Source organism: Macrobrachium rosenbergii, chromosome 21 (assembly GCF_040412425.1).
Source record: "Macrobrachium rosenbergii isolate ZJJX-2024 chromosome 21, ASM4041242v1, whole genome shotgun sequence".
Lineage (NCBI taxonomy): Eukaryota > Metazoa > Arthropoda > Malacostraca > Decapoda > Palaemonidae > Macrobrachium > Macrobrachium rosenbergii.
Window position 1 is genome coordinate 44,127,333 of NC_089761.1, and position 21,257 is coordinate 44,148,589.

The window sequence follows — 21,257 nt, forward strand, 5'->3', positions numbered from 1 at the left end:
CAATGATTTGCTCCCTGGGTTAAATGGGGGTATTATTTGTTGTTAATATTCAGCCAAATGAGGTATTGCAATTCATTACAGTCCGATTACATTAGGAGGAGGTAGGAATTATTTACGAAAATTTACTGTCAGAAAAAATGGCATTTATGTGGATTGTGAAAGTTTCTTATATTCTGGTGTTTTATTTTTATGATCAACAAAGATGAATAACGTTTTGTTTGGTGACCACAAATAATGCTAGGCAGTTAGGCCTACACATTCAGTAATTCTGTTCTCTTGATCAGCAATGGTAAACAACATTTTGGTCTGTCAGCATGTTGAATGAGTGACAAGTATAGTGAATGCCAGACATCTGTTTTCCGTGGTCAGCCTACTCTCTCTCTCTCTCTCTCTCTCTCTCTCTCTCTCTCTCTCTCTCTCTCTCTCTCTCTTAGTTAGCTGATTTTCGAAAGACTGAAAAGGTGAAATTTCTATCATGTCTATGGACATTTACGTCAAGAAAATTCAAATTACAATTTCTTTCTTCCTCTACGGTAAATTTTATAGAAGGGACTAAATTATTTAGCTTAACGAGAAATTCCTGGAGATTTTCGTGAACTGTCCAGATACAGAAAATGTCATCCACATACCTAACCCACATAACTTTTCGGGGCAAAATTCTTGGTAAGAATTTTGTCTCAAAAAATTCCATGTAAATATCGAATTGCATTATTCGTAATATGAGAGATTTAGATCATCCTATTAACTGGGGTAAAACAAGATCTTTAGTTCCGTGCAATGACACAGTTGAAAAGGAATATCATCGAATCTTGTTTTATCAAGTCAAATAATGAAAGTGTTCTAAATTCAAGTTTTTGCTTTGTTTAAACTTGATGCTTTCATAATTAAAAAAGTCGTTGATAAATATATGCAAAATTAATATTCATTTTTATGCATGTTTCTGCAATGTGAATGGGTAAGATTCCGTTTCCCTTATGGTTAAGTATATATATGGATTTGGTTTGTGACCGCGTGATCCCGAATTTGCGGTGGGTTAACCTTTAGTTTTTTACCCCTGGCAATTAACCATCTGGTATTCAAGGTTAGGCTATACATGTTTTTGGATTTTGTAAACCTAAACTTCAGTATGTGTTGTATGGTTCCAGTTTGTGACAGCTCGATCCCGGATTATCCTGGATTATCTTTCTGTTTATTACCCTTTGACAACTGACCGTCTGGTATTCTTGTTCTTTTTGTTTACTTTGTAATCTTTGTTGTATCTGTGCCTCATTTGTGCTCAGACGATGCGATAATAAACGTTAAAGCGCTTGGTATTGAACTTCTGCCTGTCATTTTCGTGTGGGATTCGCTTATATATATATATATATATATATATATATATATATATATATATATATATATATATATATATATATATATATATATATATATATATATATATATATATATATATATATATATATATATATATATATATATATATATATATATATATATATATATATATATATATATTTGAAAAAATATAAAATGCCATTGATGAAAAGGAAATCTATTGATAAGAATTGTCCAAATGTCAGGCATTTAAGTAATTTAGAAATCGTTAGTTTCCAGTCAACCCCATAGGGTGAATGGTCATTTTCTTTAAAATGTGATCCAGAAAGATTCCTAGTGTTGTTGCGTGCCTTATATCCATTTGTTTAGTTTTCCTGATAAAAGCTGAACTGGCAAAGATTAATTTTCCCCCAACCGTAAAGACTCGTTCCCCTGAATGTTTTGATACGGAATTTGAAATCTTTCCTGAACAGCCTTCCTTTAGTCATCCTGACCACGTCCTTGAAAAGCAGTTTATGATGCGAATCAGAATTTTTCGTCCCCCTATAATAAGTAGCCAAAAGGAACATGCGACATTAAAATAAAAATCTTAATATCTGGATTACATTAGGAAGATTAGCGGAAACTTTGGGAGAGACCATCCTTTTCCTGTCAGCTACACAAATACTGCAGGATATTTTGTCGCCAACGTGTGCCAGGAAAGGTTAACGTCTAAAAGATATTTGCTGATACATGATACCCTTGTAAGGAATGCTATCAATTTTATGTGGTTTTCACTGCAAATGATAAAAAAAAAGTCTTTCCCAGGGACAAATCGAACACTGACGATCGACGAGATAGTAACCTCAATATTCTGTAAGAATTTTCTTTCTAAGGCAGAAATTCATAGTAGAACCAAATTCGAGTGGCAGGGCGGAGCTAAAACATTAATACAACGATGCCTGATTTCACGTGGAAGAGTATTCCCGTAGACTCAGACAGGGCGATCTTAATCCTCTTAATCCATGACCTTGGCCTATCGCTTTCAGTTTTATGACGCTTTTTTTAGTTTGGGTCTCAACTTATATGCATCCTGTTCATTGGTTTGGTTTGGTTTTATTTTTAAAACATATATATATATATATATATATATATATATATATATATATATATATATATATATATATATATATATATATATAAATATATATATATATATATACATACATACAGATATATATATATACATATTGGATTTTATCTTTATTTATATATTCATCACGTTCGCGTATTTTCGTGATTCAGTTATACATGTATGTATGTATGTATATATATATATATATATATATATATATATATATATATATATATATATATTTTTATATATATATATATATATATATATATATATATATATATATATATATATATATATATATATAATTTCTCGCCTAAAATTTTAATACGGTTCAAAGTAAGGTAAGACACACTTTTCAAAATGATCAAACACTATCAGTTTCTGAATACAACCAACATGTCTTTCACTCGCTCCTGTTGCAGCAGTCACACACTAGGTCAATCTTTATGTCAGTTAAGGGTCCGCCGTTTCTTTTTTCCTGCTCAAAATACCCTTCTCGTGGTGAGGCCAGCAACCTGATCTCGTTCTGATCAACGTCTCAAAAAGTATTCTCTAGACTTTAGTTCTGATACTCTGGATACGGTTTCGAATCCTGCTGCGGACATCAGAATTACGTCATATTCTTGCATTTGGACGTAAGGCTTTGTAGTGACTAGCGTTTCAGTAAATGTGAAGAATTCGAGAAGTTAAGGGGTCATTGTAGTTATTACAATTACATAAATGAAAAAAAATTTTAGAATGCTTCCTTCGCTTGGGCGCTTAAATATGCTTTCAAGGGACTCTCCAATGTCTTTTGCGGTTTGGTTAAGGTCGTTAAATGAGATTAGAAGTCTTCTTCACCATACAGTAACACTCTTCAAAAACAATGCCACAGTTACGATAAATACTAGTTTTTAGTTCTCAGTAAAGAAAACTATTGTGCCGGTTTTGGCTGTCCGTCCGCACTTTTTCTGTCCGCCATCAGATCTTAAAAACTACCGAGGCTAGAGGGCTGTAAGTTGGTGTGTTCATCATCACCCTCCAATCATCAGACCTACCAAATTGTAGCCCTCTAGACTCAGTAATTTTCATTGTATTTAAAATTAAAGTTAGCCATAATCGTGCGTCTGGCAACGATATAGGACAGGCCACCACGGGGCCGTGGTTAAAGTTTCACGGGTCGCGGCTCATACAGCAGTATACCTCGACCACCGAAAGATAGATCTAATTTCGGTGGCCTTGATTATGCGCTGTAGCAGCTGTACAGAAAACTCGAGTGCGCCGAAAAAATTTCGGCGAAATTTTTACTTCTCTCTCTCTCTCTCTCTCTCTCTCTCTCTCTCTCTCTCTCTCTCTCTCTCTCTCTCTCGTTATCTGTTGGTAATGAAAGTGAAATGGACAACGCTTAAATTAAAAAAATCATATATTCTTGGGCAAATCTATATCGGAATTTCGTACAAAATCTTAATTCAGTACAATTTATATACCATGAATTTCGTAGATTTGACATATAAATGTATTCGTCTCCTTTAGCTCCGTCCTGCCACCCGATTTTGGTTTTACTAAGGTTGTATTTCATGAAGAACATGTATCGAACCGGTCTAAATGTGTCAAAGGTGGATCAAGCGGTGGCCCTTCAAAACTGGCCTGTTAAGAGATTAATCTGCAATGTCTTCGTGGGTTAAGCAGCTTAACCCGTGCCATAAATGACACTGTCTTAAGGTAATAGGAAAATTGGCAGCGTTCCTCAAAACACGTGCCACGTTTCTAGGTTTACTATTTACATTTTTCTCGGAAATAAGAATGCTGATGATTTACAAACAAAATAAATTTCAGTAGAGAAAAGATATACCCGACAACACCCATTTCTTTATTTATCTTGCAATAAAGAAAAATAACTGATACTGGATAATAAATACGAATGGTATCAGCGCACCGACTCAAATCATTTTGTCGTAGTATATATAACAAAGTCGCTATTGTTTATGAAAGGGATGAAAATGACCAAAATGTAACGCCCGTAACTTTTTCCTCGTTTATTTATACCTGCTTTCACAGTTACATATTAAATGTACTCGTGTTTGTATGTGTGTATATATATATATATATATATATATATATATATATATATATATGTACACACACATACATACAACAACAGAGTATACGGCCACGTGGAAAGTGAAACAACGGGTGCAAGATCTTTTGCTTTTCCTCTAAGGTGCTTTTCAAACAATACACATACAACGCCTTGGTCTATACATCAGCCCATTTTTACTCAGTCGTATCTATATTTCTCACCTGCTGAACCATTCTCATTTTACGTACACCGTCTAACCAGGTTATCTTAGCTTTGTCTTATCCTTTTCATATCAATGAGATTCGGCATATACAATCAGGCCATCCTTTTTTACTTGCTTCACCTACTCTGTGATTCGCTTCTCCACTTACCTAATCGTCTTTTGTTACAATTACTCCCAAAGACACGAATCAGCTATTTCAATTAGGCCTTTTAAATGCTCTCTCTCTCACTCTCTCTCTCTCTCTCTCTCTCTCTCTCTCTCTCTCTAAAGATGGAAGGGTTTCAGTTAGTAACCTTTTTTTGTGTTTTGTCTCTTGTTCGGATCAAGAAGCTTCTTTGGAGTTTAGTGAAAAGCGTAGTTATCCAAGAGTTATGAGTATTGCTCTCTCTCTCTCTCTCTCTCTCTCTCTCTCTCTCTCTCTCTCTCTCTCACACACACACACATACACACACACACACACACACACACACACACACACACACATTACATTACATTTAGCCATCGTGAAAGAAAAATGAAAATTACTTCTAGAATTGTTTTGAAAAGTGGAGAGTAAATGCCGTAGACCTCGGGCAACCCCAAATGTCTCCTTGCGGTTTCAATATATAAACTTTCTGTTTTCTACGTCTTAACTCACAGCCAAGGAAATAAGGCCTATTTAGTATTCCTTAGGAGTACTCCTTTTCATTTAATAAAACGCTCTCTCTCTCTCTCTCTCTCTCTCTCTCTCTCTCTCTCTCTGTGTACATCTAACGTTCTTCACACAGATTTTTCTCCCATATGTTTAGCCTCTGTTTGCCTCTGTCCTTCCGTTTAGTGTATCAAACAGTTCGGTCACATCAGTGTGTATGTGTGTTAGTTTCTGTGCGTTTTCTTGTATCATAAATGCTAACATAATAATCAATCTCGATAATTTTTGCATTATATAATCTGATATGCCAATGGGAAGTCTCTCTCTCTCTCTCTCTCTCTCTCTCTCTCTCTCTCTCTCTCTCTCTCTCTCTCTCTCTCTCTCTCTCTCATTGTAAGACTATGGTACAAATAGGTGAGGCATGGTATTCGTTAAGTAAATGAATGAATGTTGTTATCAAATATTTTATTTTATATTCTATATTACATAAAGTTAATCCTTTCTTTTTCCGGAGTTGACGACAATAATCGTAAATAACGACAGTCTACATTACCTAATCAGTCAACCAATCGTTGTCTCCGATAATTATTGTTGAATAACCGTAGGCTTTTGGTATAGAAAACGACAGTTGTTCTAATTCTGCTGTGATATTATAAAATACTCCTGGATGTCCTTTAAAAAGATAAAAATCCTGTTTTATATGTATGCATGTATATATATGTATATATATATAATTTATTTATTTATATATCTATATATATATATGTATACATATATATTTATATATATATTTATATATATATATATATATATATATATATATATATGTATGTATGTATTCATGATTTTTCCCCGTTTGGAGGAGTGGCACCAAATGCATAGAGCCTTCAGGTTCTCAACAAATCTTTAAGGAACTAGTTTGCTAGTCCCTTGCCTTATTTTCGACCTCAGCTGATACTGGTGGGTCGACTGATTGGCCTATTTGGAAGCCTTTTCTTGAGTATCTGGTATCTAATTCCATTTCATGTACATTTTCTGGTAAGAGCATTACGCTTATTCGTCTTCATACCTAAAATTTAGGAATACAAGTAATATATTTCGGGGACTTCCTCACACCTGATGGTATATCAAGTCGTTCTTAGTTGATTAAAATCTCTCTCTCTCTCTCTCTCTCTCTCTCTCTCTCTCTCTCTCTCTCTCTCTCTCTCTCTCTCTCTCTCTCCGACACACAGGATGTGTACCTGTTTTTTTTTTGGTAATAATGATCATCAAATAAAACAATCAATTAATCAGTCATAATTGTAATTCGATTTTCTGTGGAAACGTCTGACTTATAACAAGAATAAATCATAAGAATAGGAAATATTTGTATATTAACGGGGATGAACAGCCTTACACCTTTGCAGAAATACATCAGCTGCTTTGTCTTTAAATCAACCTTTTTTTTTATTATAGGGAGACAGAACAAGAACAGCCTTACAATCTGATACATAGTGTTTTCCCATGTTATTTTTCTATACCTTAAATCAGTTGGTTGATATTTGTAGAGTGCCGCTTATAATCTGGCTCTATGTATACCTTATTTATTTTTATGCCAATTATAAATAGAAGAAAAGTGCTAAATCGTGAATGTGCAAAGCCTTTCAAATGCCCTAAAGTCTCATATAACAAGTTATTCACTCCTTCATCAGTGAGTCAACTTTCAAGTCCTTTATTTGTGCAGACATTTCATATAGCAATCCTTGATTACTTGAAATGATATGCTAGGTGATTTTCCTTCCCTCTTTGACCTTTTTTTGAACGTTCAGAGGAACAGTGACTCAAGTATTTGCTTTCGACAAATACTTAGTTCAAAATAATAGAATATGATTTCAAGACGAACGTTAAAGAAAGATTATCGAAGTTATTTTAATTAGTATTATAGTTGACTCCAAATTCCCACGAATCTGGATAAAAACCTCCCAAACAATAGAAAATAAGTGAAAGAAGAATATAATATACTTCCATCATAAAATAAAACTGCAAATGACGAATGACGGATAAAGAAGTGCTTGTAAAGTGAGAGAGAAGGGGGTTCGTTAGGGGGATGGGGAATAGATAGGAGGAGAGAGAGAGAGAGAGAGAGAGAGAGAGAGAGAGAGAGAGAGAGAGAGAGAAGATGGGGGGGAGAGGGGAGAGAGGAGTTAGGGGAGGATAGAGAGAGAGAGAGAGAGAGAGAGAGAGAGAGAGAGAGAGAGAGAGAGAGAGAGGAGAGAGAGAGAGAGAGAGAGAGAGAATCAAACAAACAAGAATATGTTTGAGTACATAAGGCAACTATGAAAGATCATATCATGAAGGCCATAGCACAGCATTATGTTTGAGAACATCGGTGGACCTTGATGGTGTCAGTGACGGTTCGCTACCACACTTCGCAAACTAGATACGCCCAGTATGTACTACCACAAACAGAAATGAACCCCCCCCCCCTTCTCTCTCTCTCTGTCTCTGTTTAAATGTATGCAAGCATACGGCTGCAGAAAACGTTGCTTAGAAAATTGCTACTTGAAAATGGGCTATTACCTTGCGTAGAGATTTTCAAATTATAAACTGTTGGGTCTTACTCATGCCAATCAGTGACTATGTTTAAGTTGAGGATGTTGGTAAATGTTATATTTATATTAATAGAGCATGTATTCTTATAAAACGATTCATTACGACCATTTATAGTGAAGCAATATCTCTAGATCGTACCTCAGTAACTAGGAAGCAGACGCCAATATTGTGTAAAAGAGAATAAAAATTATAATAAACTCACAGAATGACTGTTTTAGGTACATGTTTTTCTTCCTGTTACTCTGTTTACTAGTAAGGACATTTGTCTGTCTGATAAGTACATATGACCCCATCAACCAGACTTTCTATACATCTATTAGGTATTTTGTTTTCAAGACTAAGTAGGCCTTATGCCACCAGGGGCTTTTACTTACTGAGTACCCCTTTTTGGGCTACATCATCCATGATTAGTTTTAATGCTTGTCATCAAGCAGATCTATTTATGCATCTGCGTTTATTCCCGGGATATACATATTAATAGTGCATCGGCTTATAGTATGCGCTTTTATCTCGTGCAGTTTTAGTAGACCGCTAATCATGATTTATCTATATATATTGACTTGCTATTTCATTCTTTTATTCTCTCATTTCTTGCATAAGGACATCTTACTTTGCATAAACTTACTTTCCAGGATAATACATCTTTGGATTTTTCCACTATACGTACGCATATCCTGAATGATAACAGTAATAATAGCATAATGTCAATACACTAAGGTACATATTGATGAATTTGTATGAGCAAAACCCTGAGATTTCGTCTCCTCCCTCTGGGCCCGTGCCAACTTTCATTGAGAAATTCTTGTATCTTGAGTATATCTCTTTGTATACCCGTTGTGGGTACTTTGTTATCTTTATCTTTTGTTCTCGTAAGCCCTCCAAGACTTATTCTTTTATAATGGCACAGCAAAGACGCTCCTCTCTTTTTACAGCCTTGGCAAGGCCTTTTTGTTTTGTTGTTCTTCCATTTTATTGCTTCAGGGAAATACACATCTCAGGGGCAAGATGGACATCGTCTTACTAACCAGGGTGTTCAGAATACCTAGAAAAATAAGAAGAGAAATTTTTCCACTACTTTTCACTAGATGTGATATTTTTTCTTTCCTCGTCCTTGCTGTGCAACTCTTTTCACTTAGAAGATGGTGCTTTGGTCCAGTTTGTTTTTGTATTATTGTTAGCAAGATAAAAAAAAATATATGTGTAGGTTTTTACGACAATTTTACCAATGGTGGCCCTTGGGCTTGCAAGGAGTGATTAGATTTTGGAAGACCTCCGAATCTAATTTTTTTTTTTTTTTTTTTTTTTGGGAGAGGGAGAGATAGAGTTTTATTTTATTATGTGGTAAGTTGCCAGAAATAAGCTCTGTCCCATAAGAAAAGTTTATTAATGGACTCTTCCTGTGAGTCATGACAAACCCGCCAATTTAAAAAAAATATATTTAGATTATTCCGTAAACGCTGGGTAAGATTGAAAATTCCACATTCTTCAATAGAACTGCATGGAAAGATTATTAACTCTTCCGGTTTTTTTTCTTACGTGTGCTACTGATTAAAACAATCATTTCCAAAATGTTGCAAACCATTTAGTTTACTTATTCATTATTCATTAAAATTCACTCAATAATGACAACACTGTTTTAGCTGAACGCCAGTCCACTAATGCTGACCATGTATAAAGCGAGAGACAAAAAGAGAGTTCTTTGACCAAAGGTTCCTCTCCGTTGGGAATAAAGATAGAGTGAGAAGGAAGTTCTGACGAATAATCTGATGATTGACTGCACCCGGTGGGTTCAGAGAGAGAGAGAATATCACACGAATTTATCCCTCTCGAGAGAGAACTGAGAGACAAATAAAGAGAATATCTGATGAACGGATCCATCCCGGTGGGGGAAAGTTGCAAAAACGGAAATAAAAGTTGCAAGGTGAGAGAACACCTTGGAAAAAAAAAAACTGCTAACCGAGGGAGGTAGTAGATCTGGAGATCGGCGGGATGTGTAAAGATCAGCATCGGCGCGTGTTTACCATAGCGCGGAAGCTCGGGTCCTTACCGCTGACACGCAAGAATGGTCGCCGCTTGGGGAAATAAGGGCGCCGCGACAGGGAGGTCTTAAGAGGTACGGGGAAATGTTACTGATTTATTTATTTTTTTTTTTTTATTGCGATGTTCCGGTTGATTGATTAAATTGGTCTTCGTTGTGTTTTATTTTCTGGTTATATAATTGTACTGCATTATTCAAGTTAAAGAATATTTGACGTACATCTAACCTTATTTGCATTGCATGATTAAAGATGTAGAATATTCACTGACGTGCATCTTCGGGGATGTTATTGTTGCAAGTATAGTTTTATTTTTAACGAATGTGCATATTATAACGGACTGTCGTGCTACAGGCTTTATTACTTCATTACAGGAGTTGTCCTTTTTCGTTATTTAACAATGAGACCATCCTTTAAATTGCCATTCAGTTAAACCGTAGAAATGAAGCATAAAAGGCAACTCTTGTGAGATAAAGTATATTCTAATGAACCCTATGTCCAATGTTCCAGAAAATACATTGAAACGCATAGATTTGGCCACTTCATTCAGTTACCTTTCCTCTCCCCAAAAAATATATTTTTTTTAATCAGCACCAAAACCATTGTGCAATTCAAACAGACATTCGCGATACGACCTTAATTGTCTCTGTATCACAGAACGAAGATAAACCAGACCAGAGGAGAAGCTGTTGTTTGCTCTTGCTACTGCAAGCAGCAAATGTGGTCTATAAATCACCAGCTTGGTATCCGCCAAGCACAGGAACTAAGGCAAGTATTCCCTGTGGGCTGCAGCATCTAGCGAGAAGGGAGGAGGAGGAGGAGGAGGAGGAAGAAGAAGAAGAAGAAGAAGAAGAAGAAGAAGAAGAAGAAGAAGAGAAGGGGGAGGAGGGGGAGGATGATTAAGAAGAAGAAGAAGAAGAGGAGGAGGAGGAGGAGGAGGAGGAGAAGGAGAATTGAGACAGGGAGTTTTTAGGCTTTGTACAGTTGCTGCCGGTCGTCTTGGGCTCGGACTTTAATGGTGGGGGAGTGGACAAGAGGCGGACACCATTTTCATACTTGGTGCGATGTCCGTGCTGCCAGTTTCTTATTTTTATTTCTAAGTTGTGGCTTCGTGTGTGTGCGCTTCCGAGTGAGACAGGGAGAGAGAGAGAGAGAGAGAGAGAGAGAGAGGGTGGGGAGATGGGGAGGGAAAGCTTGCTTCGAGTAGTGATTCGCAATCTTGTTTCATCTGATAATTTGGAGAGAGAGAGAGAGAGAGAGAGAGAGAGAGAGAGAGAGAGATTGACTGAACTGAAGACTCAGTTTCGTGTTATTTGAAAATTGTATATATATATATATATATATATATATATATATATATATATATATATATATATATATATATATATATACCACGCCTTTACCTTCGTTGTTCTTGGACAGAATCATTCCTTGATAATATACCACAGCAGTGATTGTCAGCAAATGTTCCCTTATGTCTCCGCTGTTTTTGCTGTGGTGAAACTCACTTACTTAGAACATTCACTGTCCCTCCGGGTAAAATATTGCCGAATGTTGCCTGACAGCTAGTCTTCTGTTACTCTCCGAAGAGCCAAGCCAATTTCCTGTTATTCATGGGGCGGTTCATTATTGCTCTGGTCCCTTTCCAAATTCACCAGCCTAGAAGGCTGCATTTTCTCTCTTATTTGTTCTGCTGTCACGCCACAAACTTTTTTTTTATACGCAGTTGGAAATGTAATCTGATTGAGCTAATTCGTTTCGTATAAAACTGTAAAAAGAGTTATGAATATAGAAAGTCAGCGTTTCTTCATAAAACTCAATTATTAGATCGAGACTGGTAGTGTTTTTGCGGTTATGTTGAAATTTTAGGTCGGTGATAGAAAACGAGATTTTCCCTTAGTTCTTTTTACATTTAAATATCTGGTTAGCAGAATTTCTTAGCATTTGGTTAACAAATGCTATTCCAACCCTCGCTTGAAAACATTTAGCATTAAAAGTGTTTTCAGCTAGTTACGAAAAGACTTAAGTTTGATTTCACACAGATTTATTTGATGCTTACAGAACTTCATTCAAAGAGCTAAAGCTTAACATTATTTAAAAATTGTCACCATATTTATCTTACCATTGATCCGAGTGGTGCTCTTTAAAACAATTCGTGTTTATTTAACATTGCTATATTTAAAAAAAAAAAAATATATATATATATATATATATATATATATATATATATATATATATATATATATATATATATATATATATATATATATATATATATATATATGATGGTTATTGAAAAGAAAAACGATACTTTACGCTGGAAAATTAGTAATATAAAATGAGTAGCGTATTATTACTTCAACTAAAGTAGATATTTATATATATTATTTTTTCAGAATCCCCCAGATTCCTTCACTACTAATGGTTTATATGCAAGAGAAATAAATAATATCAAAAGAACATCTGTTGACAAATACTAGGGCATATATCATCGTTTTTATAAAAATCTGATTTGTATTTTCATAAATTATATGATACATGCACATATACATCAGTATGTATATCTCACGAGTTACTTGAATGCCGGACTGAGAGGTTCCTATTGATTCTTGATCAACTAGTCCCTAGAAGTTTTGGCTGATTAAGGCTGATTTAGTTTAAGTAGGCCCTAAGCCCGCACAATCCTTTGGTAAGGTGCGAAAGCGGTTAGGAGGCCTGGTTTGAGCCTCAGGCCTTTGCCCAATCAACAAAGACCGAACTGATTAAGAATTGGCCCTCGTATCTGGCGTTCAGTGACCCCCAGCAGACTAGAAAATCTAGTGTGGACGAGATGCAGATCAATCGAAAGGAACCCCTTTTCCGTGTTCATTTAAAACCATGTGCTTTTCATACAAAGTAGAATCAATGCGAAGGTGCTACCTGGTTTCTTGTGAAAGTCTTGTCAAGTAAAGTGTTTTGTATTCGTAGTATTGTATATGTGAAGTAAAGTTTGCTTTGCTCGTGCAATGATAGCAAAACTAGTACACAATACTAGATTTTGTTTCCTACTGCCAGTGTGAGTCTGTGTGTTTGTACGCGTACACATACACATACTCTCACACACTGGTCAGTTACACGTCCGCTAAACCCCTGGGCCCCTCCCCAGCAGTGAAGTTGAGCAACGTAGCAACATAGCAACGTTGGGTATGGTCAGTAAGTAGATGGATTTCCAACGGCGGGAGCCAAATGCCATCGGAACGGACAGGGTAGCTGGTAACTTCGTCACAAAATCCTAGATGATAAACATAAACGTAGCCCCTGTGGGGTCATGTGCTCACATACACACATACACACATATATACCTGTGTATATATATATATATATATATATATATATATATATATATATATATGTGTGTGTGTGTATGTGTGTATATATATATATATATATATATATATATATATATATATATATATATATATATATATATATATATATATATATATATATATATATATATATATATATAACATCCAGAAAGATATTACTGCTTTCTTCATTCTTCAAGTTCTTTTTTTTTTTTTGTAGCTAGTGTAAATTGATATGCTTCTGAAAGAATGCATGCTTATAGCGCATGTAAATGGTAAGAATTTATGCGTGAGTGGATATTTATTCTGAGCTCTTCGTCCGTATTTTAGTCCTACCATGTAAGTAGCCGGAGGCGTGGCTGTCTGGTTCGGCTCATTTGGAAGTGCTTGTGGGAGGCAGTTTCTGGCACGAGCAGTGAAACGTGGCTCAAACACAAGAAGCTATCTGACCTCACAGAAAAACAATGCTGCCACTGAGACGGGGATTCGCACGTCTCGATTTTTCCTTCATAGGTGACTCTTCTTTGCGAGCAGAGCAAGGAGACGTTTTCTTTACATTGGGACGTCAGCAATTGAAGCGTGAATTGACCACAGAATTATGGCAGTATCTTACATTATATGTGTATATATATATATAGATATATATATATATATATATATATATATATATATATATATATATATATATATATATATATATATATATGTACTGTATATAAATTATATGTCTATGTGTATGTATATATATATATATATATATATATATATATATATATATATATATATATATATATATATATATATATATATATATTATATATTATATATATAGTAGAAATGACAAGTGAAGGTTAACCAGGTGTTTGTCTGTAACTTTGAAGTGCATTCGGGTCAAAACAACAACATTCGGGTTCTTTTTCTGCAGCTGCAGTGAGGGCGGTAGATCGCGATGCAATTAATTTAGAGCAAGAAAATTACGTTTGGTTTTACTTTGTTTAAGTACTTAATTATTTATTTATTGATTTACTTATTTATTTATTTTCGCATGCATGCTAGAGGTTTGTTCCTTGCATGGAATGATCCTCCAAGTCATGTAATTGAATCATTGGACCTTCAGAAGTTTAAACTAAGTGCAAATACTTTTTTTTTTATTCAACACGCTGACGAGAATCTGATTTCATTAATTGGTCCCCATAGGAGGGTAGCGCCATCAGTACAGGCTACCTCACGCGGTGCATCGCATGCATTACTTAAGGTTCTTTGCAGCGTCCCTTCGGCCACTAGCTACAACCCCGTTCATTCCTTTTACTGTACCTCCGCTCATATTCTCTTCCTTCCATCTTACTGTCCGCCCTCTTCTTAAAATAGCTTCATAGTGCAACTGCGAGGTTTTCCTCCTGTTACACCTTAAAAACCTTTTTTTATTCTAAATTTCCCTTTCATCGCTGAATGATCTCATAGGTTCCCCCCCGCTTGACCTTTGGCCCAAAATTGGGCCAAATGTTTCATGGTCTGTTTGTCTTTGTTATTTCTCTTACCTAGTTTATTCTTTACTTCTCAATTTCTTTTTCCGAACTGGGTTGCTTTCTCTATTGAAGCATTTTGGCTAGTAACATTCTGCTTTTTCTAATGACAATAATAAAAATAACGAATATATTTGGTACATAAGCTACCTTGAGCAATCCAAAAATAATTGCTTAGAATCTGGCAATAGCCCTTAGGAGTCTGGTGTAAGGTACAGGTGAAAGCTTGAATTTCAAGTCAGTGGCCCCTGTGAGCTTGTTCCCTAAGAATAGGCTTCATGCTCTGAATAATAATAACGATAATAATTAGCCAGTGTGTTAGAGATAGTGTAAACTAGGAAAGCAAGGTACAATAGGACTACGTTTTGCTCGAAATGTTTACCAGTACACCTGCACAGAAAGGTACCCACTCTCAATGCAGTGAAAGGTATAATCAATTTTACAGTTTGTAAACTAGAGCCGTGGAAGGGGTGGTTATCCAAAAGGGCTCAGGTCAAGTTAAGATGAATCCTTTGGTTGGGAACATTTCTGCTTCTGCACAAAAGATTCCTGTGCAGTACACCAGCATCTCACGTGATGTGTGTTGCACCACTAAAATGGTGTGGTGATTTTCAGATGTTAAAGTTCTTTCCAGTTTTCATCACTTCACATACAATATTTCACGCCACGCAAAATCTACTTTTTAGTGTTGGCAGTGGTTTGATCAGCTACAATCCTTCACTTTAGATAGTATCCTGCAAGTTTCACATTTCTTTTTTCTTCACGTTTATTAAATTTATGAATGATAAAAGAGATTAAAGATATCTACATAGAAAAGAGGCATTTCAATAGAATGTGGGAAATGCAATGAATTTCGCCACAATATAGCCATATTACCCATTCGCCTTATGACGACACATTTAAATAAGCGCTGTTTAATTTTCCTTGTATAGTATATTCTATAACTATATGTGTAACTTGATTTATTTATTAAGCATTAGCAGTGATCAAAATATGCCAGTCGCTCCCGGAATGAGAAGGAATTCGATCCCCTGTTAAATAAGCATATTGCTCATTTGAATTCTCCCGATAACCCAAATCGATGACCGCCGACACGCGCCGACGTAACAGTTTCTCATTGGTTGTATCAAAAAAAGGAAGAAACATCTGCAGACGGTGCTTGGGATGCCTTCGCCCAAAACGAGATGCTTTTTTAACAAGAACCGGCTCAAGTGCTTTCGCTTCTTGCTTGGGGTATTGCTGTACCCCTCATTTTTCTTACTCTTGTTGAAATATTTCGCAACAAGTAATAAACGGGGATTTGTCCACACCCAGATCGGTATATAAACAGGACAGTATCAAGCGACGGCCTTAGTCTTCGTAGGACTCGAGCAGGGTAGGTGCAACGGTTTTGGGATCTGGTTCTCTGGTCTTGTGGTTATTCGAAAAGGCTGTCTGTGTTAGTGATTGCGTTAAACAGAGTTACGATAATGTATACTCTTTGTATAGCTACTATTGTGAAAATCTGAGTTTACGTAAAACTATGTCTAGTGAGCTTTCATGAAGGACGGAATAACCTCTCGGTAAAGAATTCGTAACTTGTCAGTGATTCTGCAGCGCGTCTCAAGCTACCTGTTTTCTGAAAAACGTGAATCTTGTCCATTGCTTCTATCTGAGCCTCCGACCTCACAAAGAAAAAAAAGTATTTTGTAAGAGATCGTGAGATATTTTCTTTCGCTATCAGTAAACCTTGTTACGGTTTACATGTCAAAAGCTGAAATAATTGCTATTTTTAACACAAAAGTATAGAAGGTATCTTTGAATCGAATGATCCGAAAATGATCGAACGAGTCCACTGGACGTATAATTGAACATTGAATGGAAAAACATTTGTTTAATAGTTTCCTATTTTTATATCACTTTTTTTCGTATGGCCTGTATCTTACACTCGGTTTTTCATAGACACTTCAAATCTGCTTCATAACTGATTTATTTTTGTAGTGTATTCAACTACACATATCAAGTCAATGGCTTCTGTTCGAAACTTTTTAAATTGAACCAATTGATTTATTGTAGATTAGCAGGGTGCAAGGATTTTGCACGGATATGAAAACTGAATTTATATATATATATGTATTTATATATATATATACATATATATATATATATATATATATATATATATATATATATATATATATATATATATATATATATATATATATATATATATATATATATATATATACACATATACATACATACAATCATATATCTATATAATCAGATACAGAAATATCGGAATGTATTTAACACAGCAGTAAACATATACGTAGCAGCTAAGATATCGAACAAGTTTGGAAACACAAAAAGATTGCCATAATCAATTTACTTTGCATTGCTCTAAAATACTCGTAGTAAATTCATAGAAAGTGTTCTTTGAAATAATGAAATAAATAATAATAATTCTGTGATAACAACGAAGGTTCTTTGATTTCATGATTTTAATCACGGGAATTAGTTAAGGGTGAGTTTGTAAGATAATTGAGTCATATACCTATCGTTTCTCTTTTGTCTGTTATTATTTTTAAGCTAGTATAGCTACTGGTGAGAAATGAAATATAGCATTCACGTTTCTCTTTCTTGGTAACTAAAATCCTGTTAATAAGATTGTCTTTTTAAATATTCATCATTACCATATTCATGTTGAATTATATACTTACCATTTCGGCTTAATCCTGATCCAGTTGAGTATGCATTATAATAGAACTATAAATATCAGGATATATGGGACAACGTTGCGAGGAATTTTAAATGTTAAATGCTGGATACACAAAGAATATGTTCGTATGCTTAGAAATGCAAAGGCAAACTACCTGCTACTAACATAAGTGACAGCTTTTCAAAATGAACTTTGTTAGTGATGTAAGAATATTTAGGGAATTTTAATACTTCGTGTAACCGTGCGAGTACTTTTATCTATGTCAACTATCGACATAGATAAAAAGAAAAGAATGGGAGAAACCCATTTGCAATTATAATAACCACTGAACGTTGCCTTTTTAAAATATCATCTTGAAATATTATTTGTTGTTTTTGTCTCTCCAAGTTCTAAGTAAATCTATTTATCTTATATGTTTTTTATCCCAGGCTATCGTTAGAATCCCATAACCAACCACCACCACCATGTGTGACGACGAAGAGGCGGCGGCGCTCGTCTGCGACAATGGCTCCGGTCTTGTCAAGGCTGGCTTTGCCGGCGATGACGCTCCTCGATCTGTCTTCCCCTCCATCGTTGGCCGCGCCCGTCACCCAGGTGTGATGGTCGGTATGGGTCAGAAGGACGCCTACGTTGGTGATGAGGCTCAGAGCAAGAGAGGTATCCTCACCCTCAAGTACCCCATTGAGCATGGTATCATCACCAACTGGGACGACATGGAAAAGATCTGGTACCACACCTTCTACAACGAACTCCGTGTTGCCCCTGAGGAATCCCCAACCATGCTTACTGAGGCTCCCCTTAACCCCAAGGCCAACCGTGAGAAGATGACACAGATCATGTTCGAATCTTTCCAAGTGCCAGCCACTTATGTCTGCATCCAGGCTGTCCTGTCCCTCTATGCCTCTGGCCGTACCACTGGTGAGGTTTGTGACTCTGGTGATGGTGTCACTCACATGGTGCCAGTCTATGAAGGTTTTGCCCTTCCCCATGCCATCCTTCGTCTGGACTTGGCTGGTCGCGACATCACCTGCTACTTGATGAAGATCATGACTGAGCGTGGCTATTCCTTCATCACCACCGCTGAACGTGAGATCGTCCGTGACATCAAGGAGAAGCTCTGCTACATTGCCCTGGACTTTGACAGTGAGATGAACGTTGCAGCGGCTTCCTCTTCCATCGACAAATCTTATGAACTTCCTGATGGTCAGGTCATCACCATCGGCAACGAGCGTTTCCGTGCTCCCGAGTCTCTGTTCCAGCCCTCCTTCCTTGGTATGGAATCTTCTGGCGTTCATGAGGTCGTCCACAACTCCGTTATGAGGTGTGACATCGACATCAGGAAGGACCTGTTGGCCAATATTGTCATGTCAGGTGGTACCACCATGTATGCTGGTATTGCTGACAGGATGCAAAAAGAAATCACCAACCTCTCTCCATCCACCATCAAAATCAAGATCATCGCTCCCCCTGAGAGGAAGTACTCCGTCTGGATCGGGGGTTCCATCCTTGGTTCTCTGTCCACCTTCCAGGCCTTGTGGATCACCAAGGAAGAATATGATGAGTCTGGTCCTGGTATTGTCCACATAAGTGCTTCTAAATAAAGGACGTACACATAAGGGATCTACTTTGCCTTCTGTAAAACAGACTTCACTCTATTATATAATTTTGTTTGTATCTTTATACAATGAATAAATGATTAAGGAAATATTGTTTTGATATACCCAATCACTTTTAAAGTATTTGCATGTTCACATGAGTTATCATGTAGCATATTTGTCTGCAAATAAATGTTAATCTTTAAAGAGGTAAAGATTTCTTCCCGTAACTGTTTACTGTATTGAACTAATATTTTCAGGCTTGGTACATGAAAGAATTTACCTGTTATGAGAATCCCTTGGCCACTGATTCCTTGTCATAGTTGAAAAGAAATGACCTTTAACTCTGTATGAGAAGTAGACATTAGATAACCAAATTCATGTATTGTATATCTAAAATACTTGAAAGCGAGGCAAGGAGAAGTTATATCCTTAAAATCAAAATCCTAAATGCAATTTTGTGGAAGAACAGATATGTAAGTTGAAAGAAAACAACATATCAAATGGCAAAGACAACTTATTGGAATGCAAACAGACTTTAGACTTGGGATGAGAAAGAAAATTCTTTAGCATTAGCTTCTGGAAACAAAACTCTCAGGCTAAAATGCAGTTATCATTATTATAATGAATGATAATGAGAATATAAGGGCACAGACCATGAGGTTGGGCGTTCATTACAGGATGGTGTTAATTTTAATATTTTATCTGCAAAAATGATGATTTATGATGGGCACTTAGGAAGTAAAGGTGATAGGGAAGTGTTCAGAAATGGAAAGGACAAATGATGAGTGCTTCTAGTTTAGCTGAAAAGTGTAGAGCCAGTACAGGTATAGTGTTTCTGGTATCAGGAAGACGCTGGAGACAAGTAAAAGATTACAAATGCATTAGCTTCGGAATTTTACTGGATAAGAATGAGCGTGGCAGATGAAAAATTCGTCATGGTGAGTGTGTATAGTCCAGGGCTGGAAAAAAATGATGGTGAAATAGTGTTTTGGGTAGATTTTAAATATGCACCTTACAGGAACTGGATAGTATGAAAGGATGGTCATTTGAGGTGATTTAAATGCAAAGACGGGGACAGAATGAGATGTCATTGTAGATAGATATGGAGTTCCTGTAACAAATAACAGTGGAGAAACCGTGTGGAAAAAAGGTTTGATTCTTGTAAGTGCAAAGTTTTCAGAGAAGATGGTCCAAAGAGTTTTTTAGATTTGCAATTAGTTTAGTATAGATGGAAGAGCCAGTTGTTGATTGTAATAATTAGAAGTGGAGATTCCGTAGGTACAGCCCATCTGATAATTTTTTGGTTAAAACGAAAGTTCAGATGGAAGTTCAGACTGCAGAGGAAGGGGTAAGCAGGACCGGTGAATTTTATAAGGTGGGAGTACGGAAAGTATGTCAGGAGAAAACAGATAAAAAATGGGCAAAGATTACAGGTACTGAAGTATATGAGTATACAATGATTGCTTGAAATTATAACAGTCAACGTTTACGGTTTTTGTAAAACAACAAAACTTACTGAATAAGACTAAGATCAAGTCTTACTCAGCATGCGTGATGTTTTACTGGGCTGTATGTTGTTTTTTTTTTTATTTATTTGCAAATTGATGTATAACATGTTTTTGTAGGTTTTGTAGTATTCAGAATTCTTATTATAAGTTATTTTTTTCATATTTATTCATCTTATTTTCGTATTCATACTTTAGTGTTAAGTGGTGTGTAACTCATATTTCAGTTTTATTTATATTTTCTTTAAGTATCTCATTTCATTAATTTCCCTTATATTGCGTATATTTGGATATTTGATTAAATTTCTCAATTCTTTGCCGTTTAATGTTTTCTGGTTTGTGTTGATGTTGTGTAGCCTTGATGATTGAACAGAGGGTTCCCCAAAACTTAGGTGTCCCATTGTAATATATGTATATATATATATATATATATATATATATATATATATATATATAAATATTACTGCTGTTATATATATTTTATAAATATTACTGCTGTAACATTTGTCTGTAGTAATATCAGCCTGACCAAGACAGGGAAAAGCTTTTGTCCCACATTAGGAGTGTCTTCAGTTCAAAGCCGTTGTAGC

The 21,257-nt window shown here is 35.9% G+C and overlaps 1 protein-coding gene across 1 annotated transcript; it reads left to right on the forward strand.

The window, feature by feature from the left end:
* The first annotated feature begins 16,063 nt into the window (after nucleotides 1-16,063).
* LOC136850057 (actin, alpha cardiac muscle 2-like) lies at nucleotides 16,064-19,269 on the forward strand. The gene is made up of 2 exons (XM_067123611.1): nucleotides 16,064-16,238; nucleotides 17,993-19,269. The coding sequence occupies exon 2, from the start codon at nucleotides 18,029-18,031 to the stop codon at nucleotides 19,163-19,165; it is 1,137 nt and encodes a 378-aa protein (XP_066979712.1). The 5' UTR covers nucleotides 16,064-16,238; nucleotides 17,993-18,028; the 3' UTR covers nucleotides 19,166-19,269.
* The last annotated feature ends 1,988 nt before the right edge of the window (nucleotides 19,270-21,257 follow it).